General features: G+C 34.1%; 1 protein-coding gene across 1 annotated transcript in view; it reads right to left on the reverse strand.

Annotated features, from left to right (window-relative positions):
• Window positions 1-20,457, reverse strand: part of LOC149789589 (uncharacterized) — a 56,108-nt gene extending 35,651 nt beyond the window's left edge. The window contains exons 1-5 of the mRNA XM_089971610.1: window positions 20,358-20,457; window positions 13,674-13,801; window positions 5,194-5,763; window positions 4,291-4,309; window positions 2,580-2,765 (exon numbers count right to left, since the gene is read on the reverse strand). Of these exons, the coding sequence (XP_089827736.1) occupies window positions 2,580-2,765; window positions 4,291-4,309; window positions 5,194-5,763; window positions 13,674-13,801; window positions 20,358-20,436 (982 nt within the window). The 5' untranslated portion in view covers window positions 20,437-20,457. The remainder of the gene's footprint in view (window positions 1-2,579; window positions 2,766-4,290; window positions 4,310-5,193; window positions 5,764-13,673; window positions 13,802-20,357) is intronic.
• Window positions 20,458-21,194: the final 737 nt, after the last annotated feature.

A 21,194-nucleotide genomic window follows, 5' to 3' on the forward strand; every position in this document is an offset into this window, starting at 1 on the left:
AAATACTTCATGACTGGTCCTATACTGTAAGGCTGAATTTGCCACTAACTACAACACTACAACAAATCGGAGCTTAAAAAAAAATGAATAATTTTCTTGATCAAAAGTTCTGTTAGATCTCAGTTTAACAACTTTCCCCAAGGAGTCCATCTAAAAATGAACTGCGCATTATATTCCGGAATTCTGGAAAGAAATATGAAATCCGCATATGGTTGTCACTCCATTTATTCTGAGTAAAAGGCAAATACAAATTTGTTAATTTATTAATTTATTTTTATTAATTTATTTGGCAGAGCCTGGCTATGTTCAGCTACAATAGTATTTACCATAGATTCCGTGCAACATCAATAACAGAACCAGTCTAACTAAATGTCAGTGGAGGAAGCAGCCAAGCCAAAACAGTGTTCTCTCATTAGTTATAACCCACTGATATTTCATTTCATAAAGGGTCTCAGTGTGAGAACAAATATTCTGGCATTATAGTGACTTTTCTCTTGAATGCATGTTTTAAATATTTGTTTTCAATTATATACGATTATGACTCTATAGTCTTAAAATTAAGAATAGAAAAGAGTAAAAATTAACACACTTTGTATGATTCAACAAATACATTATTTCCCTAAAATATAAAGTGAACATGTAAAATGAACTTATGGTATTGTGAATTAATCCCAAATAAATCTAGAAATTTTTAACACAAATCCTAATGAATAAAGGTCCTAGACACTCTTTAGTTGTATTCCAAAAATAAATCCAGTACTGGCAGTGCTGATGTGCCTGTACCTGTGTCTTGGTAATGCACCAAAAGTATTTTACTGAAACACAGTAATATAATTCAAGGTTCCCTTGCATGAATCCAGTATAATCTTAAGTTAATTTATCTTTCAAGTATATCATAAAGTGCTTTGTATTTCCAGAGTAGAATAACTTGAATTAAATAATTTGAATAATTGATAAACAAATTCCAACCCAAGCGAAATACTGGACACAACAATAATACAAATGATTCTGCTAAGATATACAGCATAAATATATAATGTCTAGAAAGGAAAATTATATAGTCCTCTACTTGACATCAGGTCGCACTTTGCATTTTCTAAAAGAAAATTATTACCTAATGGTAAATCTGGAAGGTTTCAAATGCTTACAAAGATAAAATCTCAGTTTAAATCAGATTGTCAGTTACTAAAATTATAATATAGAATTTGGTAAGCCATCATATAGGCCAAGAATATTGTTAAGGGAATTCCAATAACCGAGACTCAGACCCAAATAAATGTTACTTCTATTAATAATGATCCTAATATTAAAGCTACTCTTATAGTAAAAATATTAGCCATTAGTTGTTTACAGAATAAATAAAAAAATCAATGATTTCGGTCAAGTAGATAATAACATGATTTTGAACAAGGTCAGGTACATGATCCAACTTTACAAAACCCACATCATATAATGAATAAAAAAGCTATAAAAAAAGACTGACTAATAAACAATGCAGACAAAATATACATAACAATACATCTTTTTAAATTGGCTTTGGGACGATTCCTCTACAAATTATAAGGCTTTCATTTCAGATTGTTATTTTATAACACAACAAACCAGTATCTTCTTTAGTACTAAGGTAGTTGGAGTTATGTGCCTTGCCCAGGGACACAACACAGCAAATGACACAGGTTGATGAAATTTTAAACCTGCACCCTTTCAGTCCTTAGACTGACCCAAGCTGATCTGATGTTAGGATATTACACCATTTCAGTCAAGAGTCTGACCCCAGGCTGATCTCATAGTAAGATAATACACTCCTTCTGTCTTGAGTCAGACACAGGCTGATGTAATGGTAGGATTTTATACCTTTTCAATCAAAGCAGAGTCACCACATAGCTGCAAGCAATGGTTTTGCTTCCACAGTAACCACACAAAAAGATTTTTGCTTTTTCAAGAATAGATACTGACTGAACATTCTACATGTTATAAGAGTGATCTGTTATGACATCCTCAATCTATGAAAATGTCACTTAGCATTATAAACAGTTGAGTTAAAACTTGAACTGTGCAATGTATAATTTTTTCAACAATAAAATAAAATAGAAACTGGTGTAGGTTAGAAATGTATTCCATCTATATTCTCACTGTTCCTTAAGTAAATAAGAGATAACCTCTTTTTCTACTGTCTTTAACATCAGTGATTTCTGCTTTATCAGGAACGTCATGTTAAGTAAGATACATCTATCCTTAACAGGAGTTATGTCTGTTTAATCTGGAACATCATTTTAAGTACGTAACAGTCTCCTGCCTTTTTACAATCCTTAACATTAGCAATTTTTGTTTTATCTGGTACGTCATGTTAGGAAACATATACATGCCCTATTACTGCTTCTAACATCAGTGATTTCCACTTTATCCAGTATGTCATCTTATTTAAGTAAGATATACCCATCTTTTTATGTGCTTAAAGTCAGTGATTTCTATTTTATCAGGTACATCATATAAAGTAAGAGAAACCTCTCTTTTCATTGTTCCTAACAACTCTTATTTCTACTTTATCTGGTACATCATGTTAAGCAAGAAAGAAATACCTGTCTTTTTACTGTTTGTAGCATAGGTGGTTTCTGCTTTATCTGGTACATCTGACTGACTGTTGAATGTTTTTTTCTTGGCCACTGGACACTTCATTACACTGTTCCTTTTTCTCTTTGTTTTAATGGTGGATGGCTTTTCTGATAGCTGGTGTTTTGCTTTCTTTCTGATGTTATTTACCTTTGCTGAAACACATTTTATATGTATAAACAAATTCATAACGACACCTTTGTAAAAAAATCTTCAGTCGAGATATAGATATACTCACAGAAAAAAGTTTTAATTTTGTTTAAGATGGATCAAATGTCAATCTTCAATCAGATACAGAATCACATGAATGCTAAAGCTGTTTTTGCAAAACTTATACCATTTACACCTTGTCTAATATTACATCATTGCCTAGAATTAAATGAATACCCTCATCAAGTAGAAAGAAGTCACTGCTCTGACAGTGATAGGTTCTGATACCAAGTCTGATGCCAAATGGACACAAATGATAGGAACATTAACAAATCTCTCCACTATATTCCCTGAATGAGAACACTTTCACTAGAAGAAGACTTCTCACCCAAAGGCAAAATATCCCATAACAAAAGATTCTGAGACGTGTCTGTGTACCTAAATATTTTGCTGGCCTGTATGGAGAAGGCAAAACTATCTACTAACTGACCAAGCAATTATTTTCAAAGATGGGGAGGGGGAGGAGGACACATCAGATTTATTTTCACACCAGAAAGATTTATTCATTATTACTTTAAGATTGTAAATTGATTATGGTACAACTAATTTAACTGGATATAATATGAAATTTTCCACCAGTCAGTTTGAGATTTTCTTGAAAGGAATCTGAAGGCTGGACATTTGTGGTTTGGGGTTTAAGATATTCTATCACTCCACCTAAAAAGTAAATAGGCAGTCCTTCAATTTAATACAACCACGAGAACAAAATCTCTGAACTAAGTTTAACCTGCACAATTTATATTTTTTAAATATTATTTCAATATAAACCCAGCGAGCTATACCTTCTTCTTTTAAATACGTCTTGTTTACCCCTTGATAATTCCTTTCATTTTTGTTGGAAAGAAAAGTTATGACATTATCAACAAATACATGTAGGATGAACTTTGTTTATCTACTGTGGGTCCATCTGTTCTACTTGTGTGTGTGTTTATATGTATATTTTAAAAGAAGCTATTTAATGGCCTATTTTAGCAACAATAATAAAATGATGCATCTGCATTATTTTAAAATATTGAATTACCTTCATGACAGATGCTATCTGTCAAACTGAACAAAATTTTAATGTAGTTTTTAGAAGTGGTTTCTAACATTTGGCCAATATTGCTTGTAGTAGTTTTAAGAAATAAAGGATTATAACAATTTTCTTTGTTTCATAATGACAGCACTAACTGAGGACAGAAGAGCTTGATGGCTCATTCTACCTCTGAAAGTAGGATTAAATTGGTGAAGTAGTTTTTTAGATGAAGTTTAGAAAAGGCAAATGCTTATGGATGATAGTTGATTCATGAATTGAAGATGGCACCATGATCACTACATAGGCTTTCTTGGCTTGATGACCAGATGAGCTAACCAAAAGGAAAAGAGAAAAATGTTGTTTAAATGAAAGTGTTATGCAAAAGAAAGAGATATAATTCTGAACGGGAGTCTGGTAATTTATATGCTTGGATAAAACATATACAATATACTTACATCCATCATTAGATTGTTCCTGAAAAATAAGAAAAATAACATTTTAAAGTGTATTACTAATTAGTATTGTGTATTGTCATCAAGTGTACAGCTGTGTACTGTCATCATGTGTACAATTGTGTATTGTCATCATGTGTACAATTGTGTATTGTAATGTGCACAACTGTGTATTATCATGTGTACAACTGTGAAGCCCATTTATGTTGGAACAGAAATTAACAACCCTTGATGTCGGTGTGGAGGTGACGCAATCCTTGCAGAATGAATTTCCTAATCTAGAGATTACTGTGTAATTAATCTGCCATATCATAGAGTAGTTGAGGATTACACTGCCAAATCACAGAGTAGTTGAGGATTACACTGCCATATCACAGAGTAGATGAGGATTACATTGGCATTGGATAAAAAATCAACAGCAAGCCTTCTCGTATTATACACAGCATCACTATAAAGTCAAGGCCATTGGTTCATTGTCGCGTTTATAATGCATATTTTCTAACTTATTCACCACAATATTTCCATTCTTGCTATGACAATATTCAATCTTCCCAAAGTCAAGCACGTGAATGCATAAAGCCTTACATAAAGGACAAGATATCTACTAGTGTCTAATGCATTATACAGTATATATATATATATATATATATACTGCCTGGTGTAGGTACAATATATCTTCTATTATTTATGAAATCACACATTATACAGTATGTGACATACCTGATGTATGAACAAGAAGTATATACTGACAACTAATACATAACACATTATAAAGTATATATAATACCTGATGTGGGGACAAAGTATACACTAGTGTGTAATAGATAATTAATTAATATGTACCATGTCTGATATAAAAACATAATATCTGCCATATTGTAAGAAGTCTAATATATTCACACTCACCTCATCCTTATACCAGAACTTTAACAGCTCTCGTGATGCAAGTGTATGACTCCTGTCATGGGAATGGCAAGGTACTTTTTCATACGTTTGGAGCAGTGACACAGCAATCAGGCCTTCCAGACTGTCTACCTCAGAATCAGGGCACCGTATATGTGGCTCAAACTGGCAGCTCTGACCCAGACTTCCAATTATCTTTGACAGATTCTCAAAGATGAAATGTCTGGCTTCAGAGCAAAGATTTGAAGACAATCTCGTATCTGCAATTTTCATTCTTGTAACTTGAACAAAAATTGCATAGTCCTTGAAGTACAGGGTTAATCTATGAAGTGGGTCAAGGTTAAAAACGCAACAGCCACAGTAGATCAGATTCTTAGACTTTTGTTTGGCGATGGGCCATTGAGCCAAACAAGCACCAATAAGCCTATGGAACACAGGTGGCGGTAGAAACTTTCCTGTACTCACAAAGCAAATGACGGATGTATTTTCCATTTGAGGATTTGATATTGGGGAGATAATTTCTGTTGGTGCTGCCTGATGGAGCATGCAGGGGGCTAGGTAGTAATCCTCTTCCTAAAATACAAAAAGAGAGAAAAAGGTACAGTACTTTGAAACTCAAGTAAATTCGGTATGGTGACTCAGCTGTATTAAAATCACATAGCAACCATATAGCATGGATTGTCTCAATTTGATGCAAACTCTTGCATTACACAGATGTTAATGAGATGCAAATATTTGGCTACATAGTTGTCCATGGGATACAAACAGCTGCATTACACAGCTGGCAACAGGATGCAAACAACTAGTTTATACGGGTCGACATGATATGCAAATAACTGGCTTAGACAGCTGGTATTTTAACTTGAAATCTACTGGGTAGCCAACATAACCTGGATGAGGTGATGTTGGCCAAATATGTTATGTACCCTTTCTTATGAAACTAAATCTGTATGAAAATGTATCTATGAATCTTAATCTTCAAGGTACAGTCCAATCCACAGCAACATAAACAAAACAATGTATTATGGAGATAGACACAGTACCAGCTATGAAGTCTATGTGTTAAACTGACTTATTTCTGACTATGCAGGGTAGGCTTGTACTAGTTTGCTCAACATTTTAACCATGTAGTATCTTTTGGGTGTAAATTATTTAACATTATCCCCAAATCCTGGAATTTGGTATTAACTTAGACATCTAATCAAATCCAAGATTAATAAAAATATACAGAATGGCTCCTATCCAATATGACGACACAATTCATATACCAGGCTGACAGACCCTGAATGGCAAACACCCAATAAGACATCAGAACAACCCATTTAGCTTATACCTATTGGTATATGAGATCTAGACTACATACACATTACTGAATTTAATAGTGAACTTTATCAGAGACAACTGAGGTGTGCTTGTAATCAAAGACAATTAAGGTGTAGTTGTTGTCAGAGACAACATATGTGGTTGTAATCACAGACAAACAAGGTGTGGCTGTAATCAGAGACATCAGAGGTGAGGTTGTAATCACAGACACTAAAGGCAGACTTTGCAGTCAGAGATAACTGATGTATGGTTGTAATCGTCCAACTGAAGTATTGTTGTAACAATCTTCAAACATTTCACACACAATCAGTACAGTACAGTTCATGCAATATACTGCTTCACTAGGCAATTTTTTTGAAGGTGAAGATAACATACACAGGATCAAAGGTGGAGTACTGTCACGATGCCACCATGCAAACTGGCAGAGGTGCTGCATTCAAAGGTGCAGTACTGTCTCATTCACCACATATAATTCACAAGCTATGCTGATGAGCTGTGGTATAGACAGTGAGGGCAACTGCTGACAATGAGTATACATGCTCTAAAAAGACCATATTATTATATTCATTGTACCAAGGTTTTTTTTGCAAATGGACATTTAATCTATTTAACATTGACCCCAAGATCAACAGGTATCCTTCTCATTTCAAATGCATGTCATTCACAAAGCTTGGTTACAGACTGTGTCATAGGGCATTAGTTGCTGGAAATTGTTTTCATTCATGGAGTCACCCTAATTTTGACCTGTGACCTTTTAATCCCAAAATCAAGAAGTGTCATCCACGTATTGAATAGAATGTTTCATTAAGGCATGTGATACAAACCTTTCAAGTAGTTTTCTAGAAATTGTCAATACAATGTCACCTTGAAATTCTCACAATAAATACATATATTTCTTGTAACTTGCTCACCATGCAACTAAGCAAAGTTACATGCCCTACTATGGTTTCTGAGTAATTTGCCCCAAGTCTGAGATTGACTAGTGCAATTTATTTACATGCAATCACAAATGAATATAAGGACAACAAAAAATTAGATCCAACTTTGCCTGATATTGCTCATCTGGATTATATAATTTAACAGCTGACAATGTTACTCAGCATGACTATTGTCAGAACACACATGTAGAATACGTACCCATATTTATACCATATACTTTTACATATCTAACTATATCCTGATAAAAGTTATTTCTGAAGTAAAAAGCAAAATATCTTGATTATAACAAATCATCCAAGAACCTAGTAGTTTAAATGTAGTTTTAATTGTATTTATTTTTCTTTCAGGATGATTATCATCTATAAATGTTTTTATGGCAGCCATGTTGGACATCTGATTGACCCCAGTCTCTTTTAGGACCAACCAGACATCTTACAAAATGTTTTAGTGAAAACCCAATAGCAGTATTGCATTTCATTTAGTATAAGTAGTGTCAACATTTAAAAATGACCAATGTGTTGGTCATATTGGATATTAGATGAGCCACATTTTCGTTTATGACCAACTAGACATCATACAAAGTCTTCTAGTGAAAACCTTATGTTAATATGACATTCATATCAGGAGTAGCGATAACAAAATTTATACTGGACACCAGATCAGGTACATTTCCATTAAGAAGGAACAGAGTAATAGGATTTTCATGATGTCTACTTTGTCACCCAGGACCAACAAATTATCATAAGAAGTCGTCTGGTGACAACCTCATGCAAATATGACTTTCTATTTCAGGAGTCATCACAATAACACTTATATTGAACACCAGATCAGCTGCATTTTCATTTCAGACCAACTAGATGCTTTCAGTATTCTTTTTGTTTGAAAAATTCATGTTGACATATATATATACCCCCCACATCCACATGCCTTCCAGTTCAGGAGTAGTAGTTCACAAGTAATTTAGGAGTAGCAGTAACAAACCTGTGCTAATTGAAGGATGTATGCTGGAAAAAAGACCATTTCAGAACTCCTCTGGTCTATGACCAATATAGCTAATATGAAGTAAGCTGTAATAGGAATTTTGTCTTCAGAGCTTGGCCAAAAAGATGTTTCAAGGTATCTCATTAATGTGTGCCAGTCTCACTTATTGTTAACAAAGTTGACCTATGACAATAATGTAGGTTTAAGTTAGAGCAATCATCCATCTGGAAGTCAGTCTCCAGAGTTGTAACAAGCCCAGCCAATCAGCTACAAGGTTACTACAAGTATATGCCTTGAGATTGTTCATAATGAAACAACCAATATCTACCAAATATGAGACTATTCAGTAAGTTTAAAGAAGCACTACTAAGAAATACGGCTGCAGGATTGCATTTAAACCCAGAGAATCGGTTGAATCATTAATATTAATCAAATGTACCCACGATCAAACTCGACCAAGGTATTTAAATTACGGCATAGGCATGTGATGCAAGCTTTATCAAAATCATATTAAAAATAAAGTCTTGAGATTGGCAAAAATGCTAGATGCAATATCAAGCCATATCTTGGCCATAAACAAAATCACGTAACATCTTGATGATACTGACCTATGTAGCAAGTCCGTTTAAAATTTGGTCAGAAATAAAACATCTCAACTGATAAGAAACTCCGCCAACAATAAAGAAAAATCATCTAAGCAATATGTGTGAATTCAATATTAAAAAGACGTCAATGATATAAAACAAATTCTGATAAACCTATGATCAAAACAGGAGTTGGTACGAGTTACTCAACCAAGTAAAACCTCCTTGAATAATATGCGTAGATCTTGCTTAGCCTCAATCAGATGCATGACCAGCTCATTAGCACAGGGACCAAGTTTATTATCAAACTCACCCAGATGCATGACCAGCTCATTACCACAGGGACCAAGTTTATTATCAAACTCCTCCAGATGCATGACCAGCTCATTAGCACATGGACCAAGTTTATTATCAAACTAATCCAGATGCATGACCAGCTCATTACCACAGGGACCAGGTTTAGTATCAAACTCATTCAGATGCATGACCAGCTCATTACCACAGGGACCAAGTTTAGTATCAAACTCATTCAGATGCATGACCAGCTCATTAGCACATGGACCAAATTTAGTATCAAACTCATTCAGATGCATGACCAGCTCATTAGCACAGGGACCACATTTAGTATCAAACTCATCCAGATGCATGACCAGCTCATTAGCATGCATGGACCAAGTTTAGTATCAACCTCATCCAGATGCATGACCAGCTCATTAGCACAGGGACCAAATTTAGTAACAAACTCATCCAGATGCATGACCAGCTCAATAGTACACATGGACCAAGTTTAGTAACAAACTCATCCAGATGCATGACCAGCTCATTACCACAGGGACCAAGTTCAGTATCAAACTCATCCAGATGCATGACCAGCTCATTACCACAGGGACCAAGTTTAGTATCAAACTCAGATGCATGACCAGCTCATTAGCACAGGGACCAAGTTCAGTATCAAGCTCATTCAGATGCATGACCAGCTCATTTGCACATGTGGACCAAGTTTAGTATCAAACCCATTCAGATGCATGACCAGCTCTCATTTGCACATGTGGACCAAGTTTAGTATCAAACCCATTCAGATGCATGACTAGTTCATTAGCACATGTGGACCAAGTTTAGTAATAAACTCATCCAGATGCATGACCAGTTCATTAGCACATGTGGACCAAGTTTAGTATCAAACCCATTCAGATGCATGACCAGCTCTCATTTGCACATGTGGACCAAGTTTAGTATCAAACCCATTCAGATGCATGACCAGTTCATTAGCACATGTGGACCAAGTTTAGTAATAAACTCATCCAGATGCATGACCAGTTCATTAGCACATGTGGACCAAGTTTAGTATCAAACCCATTCAGATGCATGACCAGCTCTCATTTGCACATGTGGACCAAGTTTAGGATCAAACCCATTCAGATGCATGACCAGTTCATTAGCACATGTGGACCAAGTTTAGTAATAAACTCATCCAGATGCAAGACCAGTTCATTAGCACATGTGGACCAAGTTTAGTATCAAACTCATTCAGATGCATGACCAGTTCATTAGCACAGGGACCAAGTTTAGTATCAATCCCATTTAGATGCATGACCAGTTCATAAGCACATGTGGACCAAGTTTAGTATCAATCCCATTTAAATGCATGATCAGTTCATAAGCACATGTGGACCAAGTTTAGTATCAAACTCATCCAGATGCATGACCAGCTCATTAGCACAGGGACCAAGTTTAGTATCAAACTCATCAAGATGCATGACCAGCTCATTAGGTGGCACTCTACAGTTTCGTAATTTGCGTAGGGTTAGGATTTTAAAGAAAAAGAATTTCCCCGGCTGTCCTCACTGGTTATACTGGCTATTTAAAAAAGACCTTGTGTCTCGTAGTTGTAATATGAGTTACAGAGTATATAGCTTGGCCTTATTCGAGATGTGTACCTTTCAAAAAAGTGCTAGCTCTACTTGGTCATTTTCACTTCCTGAACTTTAGAGGTAAAGTGTATAAAAAAGAGCAGTTAACATTTTTACATTTTATATATTTGGTAATTCATTCATTGCATTTTCAGAAGCTGGTATTGTCTGGTCTGGCAAAGTTAATTTTCCCTATTTGAATAGCTGCTATGGATAGTGTACTTTAGACTAATTCAGGCTTACTTTTTTAGCACAAGGGAGCAGTCATTTTAGTTAGCAGTGTGCTTAAATCATGTACAATTTCCAAAAGTACAATATGCAAAGAAATATCATCCATATTACATTAATGTAGCATAGAGGTATGCCACCATTCTCTACATTCTGCATGATTTAAAAGCAAACAGCTTCACCTTACATACGTCACTCTCTCAAAAGTACATAATAACTGGTGAGCACCCTCTTAGCACAGGGACCAAGTTTAGTATCAAACTCCTCCAGATGCATGACAAGCTCATTAGCACAGGGACCAAGTTTAGTATCAAACTCATTCAGATGCATGACCAGCTCATTAGCACAGGGACCAAGTTTAGTATCAAATTCATTCAGATGCATGACCAGCTCATTAGCACATGTGGACCAAATTTAGTATCAAACTCATCCAGATGCATGACCAGCTCATTAGCACATGTGGATAAAGTGTAGTATCAAACTCATCCAGATGCATGACAAGCTCATTAGCATGCATGGACTAAGTTTAGTATAAAACTTGTCCAAGACATTGATAATATGACATATATTCCAAGTTGGATCATAACATCTAGCCATAGCAACGAAGTCGGACAAGCATGTGCTAGATGACCTTGTTAATAAGAGTGGATTACACATTAATAAACCCTCTAAACTGTGATGACAGATGCAGATTGCTAACTTGGATCATAAATATTGCTAATTATGGGTAACAAGCTGAGCCAGGAACATATGATATCACTTGTTAATATGCACGGATCTTGCTAATCATGATGTGCATCAGACCGTCTAATGATACTATTATATAGTTCAAGTTTGATAAACATCAGATCAAAAATATTGCCTCCAGAGTAGTAACAAGCTAAGCTATTTAGACACAAGATCCATTCAATAATATGTGCAGATGTCATTTATTATCAAATTTGCAGATATTTGAATGATATTAGCATATAACTCCCTGCTTATTATGCAAATTATCTGAAATTTTAATGATATAACCATATACCCCAAAGTTTCATGATAAATCAGATTATAAAAATGGCCCCCAGAGTGGTAACATGATTAGTCAATCTCATTGATATGCACTCATTATTGAATTTATCAATGATTTTTATGACATAATCCAACATGTCAAGTTTGATTGAAGTATGAACTTGAGAGTGATTAGAGTGGTAACAAGCAAGTGCTGATGGACTGCTCACAAATGATGCACGACACACAAAGGGCAATATCAGGTGAAGTAACAAACTTGTAGGTTTTGCTTTATAACTCCAATGAAGCGTAATATTATTAAACCCAAAGAAAAACTAAGAAACGAGGCTTTTTTAAATTTAACACTGTTTCATGCTTTTTATTCTAGTAATTGCATCTGAATTGGATCTTCCAAAGTTGACCTACCAATCCATTAAATTGGTCAGAATTGCACATTGAGATGGACTGATTTCCACTGACTAAACATTCAATTAAAGAACTATTACTAACTGCAACAATCACTTTAAAAAACAGTGCCAGTAGTTTTGAGATACAAGGTGTAGGAAATATAGTCTTAGACATAAATTATCAAACACACACAGAACCACTCATGATGGATAAGAGTAAATAACTACAAATCACAGCTATTACTTGGCAGGCATGTGTCGTGTTTCTCCACTGCACAGGAGTCTAGTCAACATTACTGAGTGAGTTGCAATCACATAACATCTGAGAAATCAATCATCTGTATATTATGTATTAGACAATACAAGATCAGTTCAAAAAGGAGTACGTCTTACAAATTCAATACATGCATAAATGCAACAATGTAGGTAACTGAATGTCCCACCAAGCTCTCTTTCTTCCACCCACCCATCATTCTTTATCTCTCCCTGAAACTGATTTTTGTGCATGATTGCAGTGGTCGCAAAATATAAATCATGTTTCCTTTATTAACATAACATTCAGTCTGTCAAAGACAATCCAACAGGGCACAAGGAAAGGAAAGAGAAAATGAAGCAGACAGAAGAGATGGGATAATAACATCAAAGAGTTGATAGGCATAGACTTTGCAAAGTTCCAAAGAGCATTGGAGAATTGCGAAGAGGAGATAGATTGTCACAAAGTCATCAGTGGCACCTCAATGACCTGAAATATTACAGGAGAAATGAAAGAAATGAAAAATGGCATCATTTGTATGAATATGAAATACCTTTAAACTTGGATGATTCATCAAATTTGATCAGATCATGTTAAGGGGTCTGTTATTTGACAATAGGTTATTTAAAAACTTTTCTATTTTTATTATTATTACTATTAATCTACAGCCATGTCTGACTGCATATCATTTGATATCATTTGTAGAAAGTTAAGAGCCCCTTATGCCAAGAATCTATTTTCAAATTCGTTAATTACTGCCTGGTGTTTTATAAGTTGTTTCAAGTTTTTCGATTTTAGTAATGGCAGCCATAATTGATAGCAGAGAGGCATCATTTGCACAAATCTGACATCATTTATATACACAGACCTTGACAGCCTTTCCATCCTCGGTGAATGCCCTTGGCTTTGCGATGATATTTAACTTCTCCATTAGGAGCAGGATATGGTCCTTGTTCTCACTGAATAGCTGGTTATTTTTCTCTTTCCAGATGGCATCTATAAAAGACAGCATGAAATCAAATAATAAAGTCATTATTGTAAAGGGCAGTAAAATAAAGTCATGTATGCATTCTATTGTTTAACTTTACCATTCACCCAAATTGTTTATGTACATTTTTGTATATATATATATATATATATATATATATATATATATATATATATATATATATATATCTGATTGTACATGAAATATAAACCAAGCTCTTAGACAGTAATTACAGTTTTTCAAGTTGCACTATATATTCATCTTGGTGTCTGACTGATGTAGGACTGAGCTCGCCTGTTACAGTATACAGTTTCCCGTCTGACCAGTTACAATATACAGCTTTCCGTCTGTCCTGTTACCTTATACAGCTTTTCATCTGTCCTGTTACAATATACAGCATTCTGTCTGTCCTGTTACAATATACAGCTTTCTGCCTGTCCTGTTACAATATACAGCTTTCCATGTCCTGTTACAATATAATGCTTTCCATCTGTCCTGTTACAATATACAGTTTTCCATCTGTCCAGTTACAATATACAGCTTTCCATCTGTCAGGTTACAATATACAGCTTTCCGTCTGTCCTGTTACAATATACAGCTTTCTGTCTGTCCTGTTACAATATGCAGCTTTCCGTCTGTCCTGTTGCAATATACAGCTTTCTGTCTGTCCTGTTACAATATACAGCATTCCATGTCCTGTTACAATATAATGCTTTCCATCTGTCCTGTTACAATATACAGCTTTCCGTTTGTCCTGTTACAATATACAGCTTTCCATCTGTCATGTTTTTATGTAATTTAATTTTACTTGTATAGTGAAATTTCTCAAGCCCCAAAAATCTCAATATACCAGAATATGAATGAGACTAGAGCTGGGTACCAAGAAAAAGTCCGTATGACAACATAATATAGCCATATATAATTTGAAGACAGCATGTATGAAATAAAGGAAAATAAAGCATTATTTCTGAACATACTTCAATATGTACCACAGTACACTGTGGTATTTCTGAATATACTTCAATATAAACCAGAGTATGATGCAGTATTTCTGAACATACTTCAATATGTACCACATATACTGCATTATTTCTGAACATCCTTCAATATGTACCACAGTATACTACAGCAATTCTGAACATACTTCAATATGTACCACAGCATACTGCAATATTTCTGAACATACTTCAATATGTACCACAGTATACTACAGCAATTCTGAACATACTTCAATATGTACCACAGTCTACTGTAGTATTTCTGAACATACTGTAGTACTTCTGAACATATTTCAACATATACCACAGTAATTCTGAACATGCTTCAAAATCTACCACAGTATACTGTACTATTTCCGAACATACTTCAATGTGTACCACAGTATACTGCAGTATTTCTGAACATACTTCAATATGTACCACAGTATACTGTAGTATTTCTGACATACTTCAATATGCGCCACAGTATACTACAGCAATTCTGAACATACTTCAATATGTACCACAGTGTACTGTAGTATTTCTGAACATACTTCAATATGTACCATAGTATACTATAGCAATTCTGAACATACTTCAATATGTACCACAGTATACTGTAATATTTCTGGATATACTTCAATATGTTCCACATTATACTGTATTATTTCTGAACATACTTCAATATGTACCACAGTATACTGCAGTATTTCTGAACATACTTCAATATGTACCACAGCATACTGCAGTATTTCTGAACATACTTCAATATGTACCACAGTATACTACAGCAATTCTGAACATACTTCAATATGTACCACAGTATACTGTAATATTTCTGAACATACTGTAGTATTTCTGAACATATTTCAATATGTACCACAGTATACTACAGCAATTCTGAAAATACTTCAATATGTACCACAGTATACTGTAGTATTTCTGAACATACTTCAATATGTACCACAGTATACTGTAGTATTTCTGAACATACTTCAATGTGTACCACAGTATACTGCAGTATTTCTGAACATACTTCAATATGTACCACAGTATACTGTATTATTTCTGAACATATTTAAATATGTACCATAGAATACTGTAGTATTTCTGGAGATACTTCAATATGTTCCACAATATACTACAGCAATTCTGAACATACTTCAATATGTACAACAGCATACTGCAGTATTTCTGAACATACATCAATATGTACCAAAGTATACTGTAGTTGTTCTTGAACATACTTCAATATGCACCACAGTATACTACAGCAATTCTGAACATACTTCCATATGTATCACAGTATACGAACCGCTCCGGTGGCCTAGTGGTTAGAGCGTCCGCCTCGGATGTGGGAGGTCGTGGGTTCGATCCCCGGCCAAGTCATACCAAAGACTTACAAAAATGGTACTAACAGCTCCCTCGCTTGGCGCTCAGCATTAAGAGGTTAGTGTTAGGACTGGTCGGCACAGTGTCAGGATAATGTGACTGGGTGGGACATCATGCTACATGTCTGCGGCATGATGCCCCAGTGCCAGACATCACTAAAAACTGCCACATTGCAGACATTGTAGCGATATGACTGAAAAATTGTTAAAGCTACGTTAAAAAATCAAAATCACATCACATCACACCACAGTATACTACAGCAATTATGAACATACTTCAATATGTACCACAGTATACTGTAGTATTTCTGGATATACTTAAATATGTACCACAGTATACTGTATTATTTCTGAACATACTTCAATATGTACCACAGTATACTGTAGTATTTCTGAACATACTTCAATATGTACCACAGTATACTGTAGTATTTCTTAACATATTTCAATATATACCACAGAATACTGTAGTATTTCTCAACATACTTCAATATGTACCACAGTATACTGTGGTATCTGAACATACTTCAATATGTACTGCAGTATACTACAGCAATTCTGAACATACTTCAACATGTACCACAGTATACTGTAGTTTTTCTAAACATACTTCTATATGCACCACAGTATACTACAGCAATTCTGAACATACTTCAATATATACCACAGTATACTGTAGTATTTCTGGATATACTTCAATATGTACCACAGTATACTGTATTATTTCTGAACATATTTCAATATGTACCAGAGTACAATGCAGTATTTTTGAACATACTTCAATATGTACCACAGTATACTGCAATATGTCTGTATATACTTCAATCTGTACCACAGTATACTGCAGTATTTCTGAACATACTTCAATATGTACCACAGTATACTGTAGTATTTCTGAACATACTTCATTCTGTACCACAGTATACTGTAGTATTTTTGAACATACTTCAATATGTACCACAGAATACTGTAGTATTTCTTAACATATTTCAATATATACCACAGAATACTGTAGTATTTCTGAACATACTTCAATATGTACCACAGTATACTGTAGTATCTGAACATACTTCAACATGTACTGCAGTATACTACAGCAATTCTGAACATACTTCAACATGTACCACAGTATACTGTAGTTTTTCTAAACATACTTCAATATGCACCACAGTATACTACAGCAATTCTTAACATACTTCAATATATACCACAGTATACTGTAGTATTTCTGGATATACTTCAATATGTACCACAGTATACTGTATTATTTCTGAACATATTTCAATATGTACCAGAGTACAATGCAGTATTTTTGAACATACTTCAATATGTACCACAGTATACTGCAATATGTCTGTATATACTTCAATCTGTACCACAGTATACTGCAGTATTTCTGAACATACTTCAATATGTACCACAGTATACTGTAGTATTTCTGAACATACTCCATTCTGTACCACAGTATACTGTAGTATTTTTGAACATACTTCAATATGTACCACAGAATACTGTAGTATTTCTGGACATACTTCAATCTGTACCACAGTATACTGCAGTATTTCTGAACATACTTCAATATGTACCACAGTATACTGTAGTATTTCTGAACATACTTCATTCTGTACCACAGTATACTGTAGTATTTTTGAACATACTTCAATATGTACCACAGAATACTGTAGTATTTCTGAACATACTTCAATGTGCACCACAGTATGTTGTAGTATTTCTGAACATACTTCAATATGTACCACAGTATACTGCAGTATTTTTAAACATATTTCAATATGTACCACAGTATACTACAGTATTTCTGAACATACTTCAATATGTACCACATTATACTGTAATTATGTTTATAGACCAACAATTTAATAATGTGGAGCCAGGACCTGACACTTTTACTTCAAAAATATCTCCATGTCAGTTGCTGGAAAAATATCTTGCTCTAATGTATAATAAAACAAAACCATAAATATAGTCCTATATAATTTAAATGTACATGTATAGTAAAACAACACCATAATACAGTCATATATAATTTGAATGTACATGTATAGTAAAACAACACCATAATATAGTCCTATATAATTTGAATGTACATGTATAGTAAAACAACACCATAATATAGTCATATATAATTTGAATGTACATGTGTGGTAAAACAAAACCATAAGATATTCATATATAATTTGAATGTGTATGTATAGTAAAAGAACACAATATTATAGTCATATATAATTTGAAGACCTAAATAAAAGAACACCATATATAGTCATATATATTTTGAAGACCTAAATAAAACACCACCATAATATAGTCATATATAATTTGAAGACATAAATAAAAGAACACCATAATATAGTCATATATAATGTATGCAACAAACTAGAAATATATTGTGTTAACTACACAAATTACATAAAATTCAAACAGAACACAACTGCCATCCTGAAAATCTTTGGATGATTCACAATCTTTCAAAGGAACAGTTAATGCATAAGCATATGCTAATAAATAATTAAAACCTGATATGTTTAGTCCAAAATATTTCCAAACGTTGGATTTGGCTTAAATACCTTTAATTGTATCCTATATTTTGCCATCACATTAGTATAAGTGACAAGTGTCAAACATTATTAAAAGATCAAAAACATAATGAAATCATAACAACATTGCTTGGAAGTTTCTGTACATTGTTCCTTCTGGTGGAAACAACTGAATTACCACTACAGCAAAATAGTATCTTCGTATGTACCACTGTAGATAAATACCATAGTAAACCAGAAATAATGCACACCTCTAAATGTAACCAACATTTTTTGGGTAGTCATCCACAGTTTTCTTTCTTTAGTATCATCACAGTAAACATAAACCTCTCAAGAATGAATACCAGAAAACATTCTAGCCCAATTTTAAGTTTTAACTGAACCTCACTTCCAAAATGGAAATGTAGTACAAATGCTACATTCCTGAGATCATCTCAAACAGATTAATTATGATTAGCAAGTATTGTAGCAGGCTTATCTGGGAGACAAAGTTGCAGAAAATAACCCAATAATTGACATTTGTGCCAACATTAAATTAGGTCTGACAATCATTTTATATGAAGTCACCATAAAAAAGAGACTGGTTTTACAACGCATTATTCATAACTAAATCCATGCATGTGTAATGACTATGGCTAGCCACAATGACTTGGACACTATTTTCAGTCTTTGATTATATTAAGTTTGCTTTTATAAATATAGTGAATATGAATATGAATTAGAATGTTCACTTACAAAGCATAGCAATTATATTTATCTCTAATGTCTATGGACTATTAAACTAACAGCCAATCCTGGCAACCGATCTTAACATGTGTAACCTATTTTCGACGTAGAGATTCTTTATGTAAAACATCTTTGAAGGACTCACGGTACTAATTCCACTCCAATGGTAAACATATGGAAACACTATCATATTCAAAATTCAATAACTTAAAATTTCTGGGTGCTGATAATGACACCTATAATTCTTCATGCACATCTAACCTTGGTGCAAGCTTATGTATGGATAACACCACATGACCTGCGGCACTTTGTTTACATACATGTGCATGAAACATGTGTTATTGATTCTGCACCAAATGAATCAGGTGCTACTTTCAGTACTGAGTACTCCCGAGTCAAGCCTGGGAAAATGCTAAAATTGCATCAGTAGAAATTTGTCAATATTTTTATTACATTACATATAGGATAAGCTCTCAAAAGATATTTTTCCTAAAATTTTAATTTTCATTATTAACCAATTATGGACCACCAAACCTGTAAATACTCTATTATTTCTACACCCATTTCTAGGCTGGTTCACAGTTCTTCCGTATAATTAGTACCGTGTGTCCTGAAAGTCTGTCATGAAGTTTTCAGAGTGTACTGTTTAGCTTATCTGCTACAAATAGTATGCTCTTATTCTATTACTATTTGTAATCTATGTAAAATACCACAGGAGTCTGACGTTTTATCAATAAAGTATGGCGAAATCTCTGACAATATGAAATCCCCTTATCGGTAATATAAATAAACATAAGGAGTGCAAGCGTGACCACAACCCTTCGCTCGATTCGACTTTTTCTCACGCATCTTTTATCGCTTCAGAATGGCAAGAAGACTGAAAAACATCACATACACATTCAAAAGACAGTAACGTACCAACGCATATCTCTTTAATGACCATGTTCTGAATCCAATCCGGCGAATTAACCTTTATTTTCACCACTACGGTCAACATCCTTTTCTAGCTTAATCGGCTAGACGGAAGTAACACATTCTACCAGTTTCTACCCTGCAGTAAATATGTTGAATAACATGATGAAAGTAATTTCACAAGATAAAATGTTTATCTTGCTTTGTTTTTCAGATTGAATTATTTTATAATTTTATTTAAATTTCCAGAACAGAAATATGTAGTCAAAGTTTTGATAGTAGAAATAACGTTTGATGACGTCATCACACTTCAACTATTTATGACTGATGCAGGACCCGGTAAATTTAAAAATGTGTTTGATAGACTTAATGGAGGTTGCCACGTGCTAAGATCATATGTTGTTTGTACTGATGTTTTTGTCATAACAAAAAATAATAGTGAAGAAGAAAATATGATACTTGTATGAGAGACGTAGTATTTACTTTGATGATGATTATGATGATAATGATAGAGACAATAAGACAGTAAGAAAGGAGAAACGCCGATACTTTACACCACTGATTAACCTTTGTTGATGATGGTGATGTGTATGTTTGTGTGTGTTTGTGTGTGTGTGTGTGTGAGAGAGAGAGAGAGAGAGGATAAATAGTTGTGACGCGGAAAATCAATAAGTAATACGATACATTACAATTAATGACGATGCGAGAGAGAACAAAATGGTTCTTGTATGATTTACCGATGATGATGATGAGAAAGCAAAGGCAGATGATGAAGAAAAAAATATATATAGCATGTATGCCAATACTGACGTTAGAGAGGTGCAAATGATACTTTACCTGATA

The sequence above is a fragment of the Sinohyriopsis cumingii genome, chromosome 10 (assembly GCF_028554795.1).
Source record: "Sinohyriopsis cumingii isolate HCF-2022 chromosome 10, ASM2855479v2, whole genome shotgun sequence".
Taxonomy (NCBI): Eukaryota; Metazoa; Mollusca; class Bivalvia; order Unionida; family Unionidae; genus Sinohyriopsis; species Sinohyriopsis cumingii.